The sequence below is a fragment of the Saprolegnia diclina genome (genome assembly GCF_000281045.1).
Source record: "Saprolegnia diclina VS20 unplaced genomic scaffold supercont1.174, whole genome shotgun sequence".
Lineage (NCBI taxonomy): Eukaryota > Oomycota > Saprolegniomycetes > Saprolegniales > Saprolegniaceae > Saprolegnia > Saprolegnia diclina.
In genome coordinates, this window is record NW_008246241.1 from 1,945 (window position 1) to 10,476 (window position 8,532).

General features: G+C 55.0%; 4 protein-coding genes across 4 annotated transcripts; 3 read left to right on the forward strand and 1 right to left on the reverse strand.

The window, feature by feature from the left end:
- Window positions 1-868: 868 nt before the first annotated feature.
- On the forward strand, window positions 869-1,720 carry SDRG_16982 (hypothetical protein). Its single transcript, XM_008623215.1, has one exon. The coding sequence runs from the start codon at window positions 923-925 to the stop codon at window positions 1,667-1,669; it is 747 nt and encodes a 248-aa protein (XP_008621437.1). The 5' UTR covers window positions 869-922; the 3' UTR covers window positions 1,670-1,720.
- A 409-nt stretch (window positions 1,721-2,129) lies between these two features.
- Window positions 2,130-3,312, reverse strand: SDRG_16983 (hypothetical protein). Its single transcript, XM_008623216.1, has one exon. It carries the CDS (start codon window positions 2,888-2,890, stop codon window positions 2,351-2,353), a length of 540 nt encoding a protein of 179 aa, XP_008621438.1. The 5' UTR covers window positions 2,891-3,312; the 3' UTR covers window positions 2,130-2,350.
- Window positions 3,313-4,544: 1,232 nt separating this feature from the next.
- SDRG_16984 (hypothetical protein) lies at window positions 4,545-5,081 on the forward strand. The gene has a single exon (XM_008623217.1). It carries the CDS (start codon window positions 4,567-4,569, stop codon window positions 5,029-5,031), a length of 465 nt encoding a protein of 154 aa, XP_008621439.1. The 5' UTR covers window positions 4,545-4,566; the 3' UTR covers window positions 5,032-5,081.
- An 886-nt stretch (window positions 5,082-5,967) lies between these two features.
- SDRG_16985 (hypothetical protein) lies at window positions 5,968-7,930 on the forward strand. The gene is made up of 8 exons (XM_008623218.1): window positions 5,968-6,038; window positions 6,091-6,213; window positions 6,264-6,353; window positions 6,397-6,545; window positions 6,599-6,816; window positions 6,868-7,385; window positions 7,448-7,621; window positions 7,670-7,930. Exons 1-8 carry the CDS (start codon window positions 6,036-6,038, stop codon window positions 7,898-7,900), a joined length of 1,506 nt encoding a protein of 501 aa, XP_008621440.1. The 5' UTR covers window positions 5,968-6,035; the 3' UTR covers window positions 7,901-7,930.
- Window positions 7,931-8,532: the final 602 nt, after the last annotated feature.

Sequence of the window (8,532 nt, forward strand, 5' to 3'; positions counted from 1 at the left end):
TACGTCCTTCTATTCCCACAGCGACGACCCTCCGCTGCGTCGGAGGCAACGACGAAGGGAGAGGGTCAGCGGCGCTCCTTCCAAGCGTCATGACCCCTACGCATCGTCGTTGTGCTTTCCCATACTCGCTTGTCCAAGCTTGATGGGTGTGGAAAAGTTGCCTTGGGTATCGATATCATTTTGGTCGGACGCGCACTGCTCCCTTCGTCCCGAGAGGCTACCACGTCATAGAACTACGGTAGAGATCGATCGTACAGCACTTGAATCCTTCGCCATCGTACATGTCATCCGAATTGTGTCTATCAACGTACTAGTACCTGCGTTGGCACACTCTTCAACGGTTCCCTCCTCGCGCCTTCGAGATGCTCGAGTGTCCGAGTGCATACAACGCTACTGATTCCTTTCACACGTGGTTGTGCTGTGACGAGTTGAAGTACCCATGGAAGAAGATGCTCGATCAGCATACCCACAACGTCCATTGAGGATACAGTCGCATCAATCGGTTGAAAAGTGGCTTTAGCTATGTGTAGATCATCCTTCTTTTGCCTCGTCGCACTTCAAATTCCAGGTTTCTACTCGTTTTCGATAATATACAGTGTATACCGCGCATATACAGTGCAACGTTGGCAGCCCTCGATGTTGCACCTTCTTGACTCGTCCTAGTGCACCCGACCGGTAGGCGACAAATAAGACACAATAAGATTAGAGAATGGGATAGTAGCCTTGTCGCCGTACCGGTATGCGATCGTCTCGAACCGGCAGCAGCTGCAGACAATGGCTTCGCAATTTGCGGAATCATTATGGAATGTGGCAGCGAAAAAAAGTCGGATCGCGAATCGAGACATGCCATTCGTTACATTTCCACCAATGAGAGCGCGCCCTCGCGGGGTGTGGCGCGCTGAACACCATTTCGCATTTCGCTATGCCAAGCTCGAAGGGGTACTTGCCGATGGCCTTTACATCGCTCTTGCCCAGAACCATGGATTTGAAGCAGCCAGGGGCAATGAAGTCGTCGACGTCGCGCCGCACCAAGAACACGTCAAGCCACTACACGCTCTACGAGATGCCGATCACATGCCCCATCACACGCCGGTCGTGGGTCCTCCGGAAGCGCTTCTCGGACTTTCTTCGCTTTCGCCAGCAGCTCCGGCTCCTCAGCTCGATGATCTCGCCGCACCCGGACCAAGTCGTGACCATCGACATGATCCAGTCGATCCTCGCGGTGCCGTTTCCGAAGAAGCACAACTTTCACCGCTTCGAGTCGCACGTGATTGCCGAGCGCACGGCCGGGTTCCGAAGCCTCCTGACCCAAGCCATGGTGTGTCGAACCGCGGCCGTGCTGTATGCACAGAAAGCCTCGCTCTTGCTCCAGTGCGCCAGCATGCCGTCGGCGTTAGCGCCGCTCGCGTCGCTGCTCGAGTCGTTTCTGAACGTCCCGCCGCACCTCAAGACGACGCACTTGGTCGAGAACGCCGCCGACGCGGGCTGTGCGATCTGCCTCTGCGAGTACGAAGAGCGCGAGTGGCACGTTGCGTGTCATATCGTCCAGCTGCCGTGTCGGCATTTGTTTCACGCCACCTGCGTGACCGAGTGGCTCCACGGCACGCAGACGTGCCCGCTGTGCCGCGCACCGACCAAGACCATGGCCGGCATTTACGTCGCACCATGACAGGACAATATCTCCACCACCTAATCTATTTTCTCCACCGATACATCTAGTATATATAAATGGGTAGCGCACTCGACAGTCGCTGGGCGAGGCTGTACCGCACACAGGGCGTGAGGAGCTATGGCGAGCGAAGAGAGAACCGGGTATGCTCCATGTGCTCATCGAGCGGATGGTAGCCCAGTTCTGCTCCGACAATATATGAACGCGTTGTCTTCATGACAAAGCCTTCGCATACGTAGAGACTAGCAATCTCTTTCTTCTTCATTCGCTCGCCGGGCCGTGGTTGCGCAGGAGCGTCTTGCTCCTGTGTAGTCGCCCGGGCGCAGGCGAGGACAAGCAAACGCTCGTAAAACTAAAGACGCTTCATGTGCTCACCTCTTAACCATGGCATTTCACGAGGTAGCCCTCCTCGGCGCTACCAGTACTCACACGCTAGCCTCATCGAATTTGCATCTTGTACCGAAAAAGACCAATTAGCCAATTCATGAACGCGAGATCAATAATAATATATCGACACGAGCCGCAACGAGCTCGGTGTCACGGCAGCATCGAGGGCTCGCCCGCCGCCTCAACGTTGACATACGACACCAATAGCACCAACGTGCGATCTCAAGACATATACATGGGCACCGCCCCGTTTGCATTAGCATTTGAGGGTCATGATGTGCATACGAGACGGCATCATAGAACGGCGTGGGAGGCTCGGTGGGCCAGCGCGGCGGGCGCGGAGAGCCGAGGCACATAGCTCCGCCGTGGACTGTACGTCACAGCGAGCTCGCTGGTCGCGCGAACGAAGCGCGACTCGACGTTGGCGCAGTCGAGGAACTTGCGTAGGAGCGGCTGGAGCACGCCGAGGAGAAAGGTCGGCGTCGTGACGAGTGCGGCGTCGTCGTACAGGGCCACGAGCGCCGCGACGAAGCGCCCGAGCTGGCCCGTCGCCCATGGCAGCCACTCGACGCTCGGAAATGGCAGCGTTAGCACGTGCCGCAGGCGGCGTGGCCACGTCGTCTCGTGGCTGTTGCTGCCGACCTCGCTGGTGTAGAGCGTCCGAAGCGTCTCGCGGAAGAACTCGAGCTCGACAAAGGTGCGCGCGAGGTCCCAGGACCCGAGCTTGGCATGCAGGCGGAAGACGTGTTGCTTGGCGCCGCCTGTCGTGGCGCGCTGGGTGCAGCTCCACTCGGCGTGCTTGGCCAGCGTCGGCGAGCTCAGCGCCGAGAACATTGTGCTTTGAAAATATTTATTGCCACTCCAATCAATACAAAGGTATTAAGTCGAGAAACCGTCGCATCCGGATACCAGAGGTGATGGGCATCAGAGCACAACCGTTGACCTAAGCCTTTGACCTTGGGCTAGCAGTCATATGGGTTCACCAGTGCATAACAGATAGCCCATGACATTGATACGTCGCTCTTCTTGGACGAAGGCACCGCCCAAACGACGCGCGGCACAGGAGCTTCCACGTGGTACCGCGTACATTTCAGTTGGCCTATGCAGAGATGTTGGCTTGCCAATTATGGCTTGCGACACCAAGGGCGTCTAACGACATCCTAGACAAAGAGCAAGGGCGTGAGGCCGAGGAAACAAGGTCGACCGATTTTATAACGAGCAAAACGTGCGACTGGCAGCGTATGAGCAACGACATCCAGGAGTAACAACTTGGACGTTTTGGACATAGTACCTCGGTGGCAGCACGTAGCGCGTCAGTCCTGGTTCTAAGTGGAACCAACACTCTGGTTCTGGGGTGGCAAGCCAAGCTGGATGGCGACCGCCTATGGTTGTTGTGGCTTCGGTATCAGAGCTCATATAGCTTGTGCTCGCGCCGACATCGAGTTCTATCCCTGTGCTACGCCGTGTTTAGACCGGTAGCATCTCAAGTTCGGACGAAGCGAACGAGGATGCATGACCTTTCGAAAGCTCTCTCGACACTGCACACCCCACCACTCGAGCTACCTCGGATTCCATACTTTGTCACAACCAAGGGTAGCGTGAGTGACACTGACCCATAAGCTTTTCTACACGAGGCTTGTAGACAGGCTACAAAGTTCACGCTGGGTTCAGAAAAATGTGGCACCAGCAGTGCGAGGCCACTCTGAGAAGGCATATCCACGACACCATCACGAGATGCCATTGCCTCGCAGATCCTGCACGGTGTTGTCAGTCTCAGGTGCAGGATCGCTCACGTGCACAGACACAGATTCTGGCGCGCTGGTCGTGATGGCGACGCACTCGTTGGCGGTCGCTGCGGATCGAGGCATCGAATGTATTCGTGTCAAACTTGCCCAGGGTGGGCGAGGTGGGTGGGCTATTTCGTTGCGAGTTGCCAAAGACGGACTAGAACTTGTTTTGCTGTCTGGTTCTTCTGTTCTTGCGCCGGAAATCTTTGCGTCCCGTCGCACTCGTTCTCTTCTGGAAAAGGGTGGATGACGCACTCGACTCCGGAAACTAGTCGATGACGCTCTCTACTATCGACAACGCGTCCGATAGTACGAGCTACGGCGCGTGCACAACCCCAACCTTTTTAGGTATACAAAGTATACAATCCGCACAGTACAATCGTATCGCAAAACGGGTCGTAAGAAATCCAGGCGCGATCGTCATGCAGTATCTGGATACTGTACTCGAAAATAAAAAAATCCAAAACCGTGGATTAAATCCAACGGGACGTCCGATGCGGCCAACTGTCTGGCAGTTGAGTCCTGCCATGTGTGACTCGGTCTGTCGTGTCCACTTAATAATGTCCACGAGACCTACACCGTAGGACGATGCGAGCCCGTTGCACCTTCAATGTCCTACCCACCTGCCCTCGGTTACTCTCTCGGTTGAATTGTGTTTGATTGTGGTGCTCTTTGGGTGCCACCTCACTTTTCGTTTTGCTCGACGACAACACTCAATTTCCAATGGCTGCAGTCTGGACGTACACGATTCGCCAGTGCGAAGGCGACGAAGCGACAAAGCTCTACTGCTTTCAGCTTACGGTCGGCGACGTCTCGTGGTCCGTCCTCAAGTCACTTCAGGACCTCAAGTACCTCCGCCAAACGCTTGCCACGTTGTACCACAACGAAGTCATCAACGCCAACGCCGAAGCGTACTGGACGCTGGAGCTTCAGAAGCTTCTCAAGCTGCCCGTGCCCACCGCTGCGTGGATGCCGTGGGCCCCAAAGAAGATGGAGCGCGCAATGTGTGCTCTCCTCTGCTTTTACGAACACGCGATGGCCGACAGTTCGCCCCCGAGCTTCCTCTTGCACGTTTTGAAAGGGCTCTTGCGCGTCTTCCTCGGCATGCCGTGCCACCCCGACCGCTACTCGATCCGCGCCTCGGCTATGGTGTGCCCCGTGCTGGCGGCCCCCAAGATCCTCGCCTAACCGCGCAAGGATACGACTATAACTTAAATATAAATAAATGAAGACTCCAAGAAACGCACTAGGAGGCTCAAGTAGCCATTTATAAGGGGAAAACGAGTTGCCAAGCTCGTACGTGCAGGCATAAAAGACAGGAGGCAACGGTTGGTAAATGCAAAGAAATATTCAAAAATGTAGAATTCCTTTCCGTTTTCAAAGGCCCTCTTTTTTTAATGTGATCGTGTGGCTTTTCTGAGCGACAGCAATATTACAAGAAAAAAGTCGTGAAAGAGGAAGTAGGTGGTATCGAAGTGCCGACCAAACGTTTTAAACGGTAGCGTGCAATGGACACCGTTTCAGGAATCCCTTCGGGGATCATCCGTAAAAATTGGAACGATACAGAGAAGATTAGCATGGCCCCTGCGCAAGGATGACACGCATAAATCGAGAAGTATCGCACTTTTTAACTTTTGGATTTGCACTTTTCAACTTTCCGATTTGCTGATTTGATACTACCTTTTTGCACGGCTGCAGAGTATTTGTTGATTGATGTAGATTAAAAGCACACGAACGACATGTTCATTTGCTATCTTCCATCGGCAAGCACCTCTTGCGGCGACTGGTAGAAGCTATAGCTTACTTGTTTAAGAGCTCCCGACTGCGCAGTCGATTGATCGGCGCCTTCTCTTCTAGTATCGACATCATCCATAATCCCGAACGACAATATCAACCATCGTGGTAGCCTCGTTGCGGGCGACTTGACGCATCAAATACCCTCCAGAATCATGCTTCGGAGTTTCGCTAATGGGCGCCGACTTCGCTGCAACGTCCCATGAATTCGTGGGAGAGTTGCCATCTCATCGTTGCCTCTCATTGGTCAATTTGTGACCAATCACTGGCAATATAGACTGTCCACCAATGGCCTTCCGCGCTGCCATTTCCTCGACCAATCACAAGGAGGCGTGGAACACTGGAGCACACCAAGACCGTCAACTTGACTTGAGAGACTCGAATCTGACGCACGCACCATGGTTTGTCGCTGCGTCATGGCGACGACCCGCGCTGATGCACATGGTTGACTAGGGTAAGAAGAAGGCCTTTATCAACAAGAAGGAAGCGCAGCACTTCCACGTCGTGCACCGCTCGCAGCGCGATCCGCTCATCAACGACCCGACCGCGTCGAAATTCGTGCTGCTCTCGGCCACGGTAGGCGACTTTGCACCCTACGCAGCGCGCGTCATGCTGCCACCTGCTAGCAAGCGCAAGAATACGATGGTTCGCAGGCGCCGTACGACTCGGACGACGACGACGACGACGATGACATGCCCGACCTTGTCGCGTCGGCGGTACGCCACATCTGCGCCGCTATATCTAAAGCCTTTTACGTAGCCGGCCAAGCAAGTGCGTTTCGGCAATGTCGTCGCTCAGGACCTTGTGAACGAGCTCGGTATGGTCAACGACGGCTACGACTACAAGAAGCACATGAAGGAGATTGGCCATGGCCAGTTCTACTCGGCCGGTGGCACGTACGACGAAGGGTAGGAAGATCACCTTTGTCATGCGCATGGAGCCGATGCCTCGCTCTGTCTAGCGCCGGTCTTCTTTCCAAGCGTGTCGTCTTGCCCGACGACGTCCTCGCCTCCAACACGGTCGAGTCGGAGCGCATGCTCGAGGCCATCACGCTCACCGAGGACGTCATGGACGAAGATCTGCGCGAAGCGCTCACCAACGAAGATGCGTTCGAAGAGCTCAACGATGACTTCATGCTACAGGCCGCCGAGGACAATGGAGAAGACGATGGCGCTGCCGGTACGGTTATGCTTGTTGCCTTTTCTATCTGTCCTGACTGAGTGTATATAGATGGTTTCGACTATGAGGCGCACATTGCCAAGCTCATGGCAGCCGCCGACGGTATTCCCAAGTACCGTGGCAACCTCAGCGATGACGAAGACGACGACGAGTTGGACTCGGACGACGACGACGACGAATTCAGCGATGATGACGATGCGTATGGCGAGAGCAAGGACGATGCGCAGCGGGCGCTTGATGAAGCGTTCGAGAAGCTCATGGAAGAAGAGTACGACGACGAAGAGATTGGCGAGCTCGACGACGAGGAGACGCGCGGCGAGCTGCTCCTCGAAGGCGCGCTGCTCGAGTCGATCGTCCAGGACTTTGTCCATTTGCAAGAGGAGGTCATGCAGACGGAAGGTCGCATTGGCAACCCGCTCCGGACCGGCAATCGTCTCCAGGAGGTGCTCGCCGAGTGTGCGGCCGAAGACGCCTTGTACGAGAGCGAAGAGGAGGCCGAGCCCGAACTCGCCAACATGGACGATGTGGCGCACACCAACCCGTACTTGGCGCCCCGTGTTGAGGACCAGGTATTTTTTGTGGCTTTTTGTTTGATTTTTGTTCGATTTTTCACAAATTTCGACCTCTGTAGTGGGACTGTGAAACCATTGTCAGTACGTACTCGAACCTCGACAACCACCCGACGCTGCTGCGGGAGCCGCGCCGTGAGAACCCGAAGAAGAAAAAGAAGAACACCAACCACATCATTCTCTCGTCCAAGACTGGCATGCCCCTCAACATCACGCCCATTTCGGAAGAGGCCGAGGTACACTTGATATTCTATTGACACCTTGATACAAATTTGAATGGACAGAGCCAGCACGATGACGCCGTGAGCTACGTGGGCTCGGTTGTGCCGCAGCTTTTGCGCAACCGCATGGAGACCAAGGAAGAGAAGAAGGAGCGCAAGCTGGCCGCCAAGGCGCACAAGCAAGAGCGGCGAACCGACAAGAAGGAGACCAAGAACATCTTCAAGGACGAGAAGATCCGCCAGCTCAACCAGCACGGTCCCCGTGCCGGCAGTGTCTCGTTCTTCAAGTATTAAACCTCAACACGCTCTGTTACATATCTAGCAGCGATGTAGCTGGAATCTAGTGTCGGTGCCGTCACAGCCAAAATCACAACATACATAGAATCCCTTTTCTAGTTCTCGGTGCAGCGAACACCGCCGAGCGACAGAGAAGAGCCGTGAACACATCCTTGCCACTTGCGTGCGCATGTCGACAGGCCATGGCGCTGGCTTGCCACAAAGAGATTCTAAGCTTACTTCGTATCGCAGTGTAGTAAGCAAGCACGGTGCACGACTGCCGCGCCTCAACTCTAAAGTCGGACAGCAGACTCGGACGTCAACACGGCCCCTCGACATCGGATACACCACATGGTGTCAAGCGTGTGGCTGTGACACCATCATCTTGGGTCGTGCCGCACACTGTCCTGTTACGCTGCCACGTCATGCTAAGAATAAGAACAAGAACTAAGATAACGTTCGCTGGTGTTTGTGGCCCACAGCTCCCGACCTCGTCATGGGTCATGACCTCGTTTACAGCTTCTCTTCGTTCAATGCAGAGACGCTCCATCAAAATTCAGCGACGCGTCAGCTTTACACACAAATTCCAATTTCCAGTCGAGCCGCTACCGTGTCCTGCTGCACGCTTGGCGATGCGCGCCGAGCTCGTG

Bases quoted from the DNA above. Each gene is read 5' to 3' on its own strand.
- SDRG_16982 (XM_008623215.1), top strand. From the start codon at position 923: ATGCCAAGCTCGAAGGGGTACTTGCCGATGGCCTTTACATCGCTCTTG.
- SDRG_16983 (XM_008623216.1), bottom strand. From the start codon at position 2,890: ATGTTCTCGGCGCTGAGCTCGCCGACGCTGGCCAAGCACGCCGAGTGG.
- SDRG_16984 (XM_008623217.1), top strand. From the start codon at position 4,567: ATGGCTGCAGTCTGGACGTACACGATTCGCCAGTGCGAAGGCGACGAA.
- SDRG_16985 (XM_008623218.1), top strand. The intron at 6,546-6,598 runs GTAGGAAGATCA...CGCTCTGTCTAG, and splicing joins GGTGGCACGTACGACGAAGG to CGCCGGTCTTCTTTCCAAGC. The intron at 7,622-7,669 runs GTACACTTGATA...TTGAATGGACAG, and splicing joins CCATTTCGGAAGAGGCCGAG to AGCCAGCACGATGACGCCGT.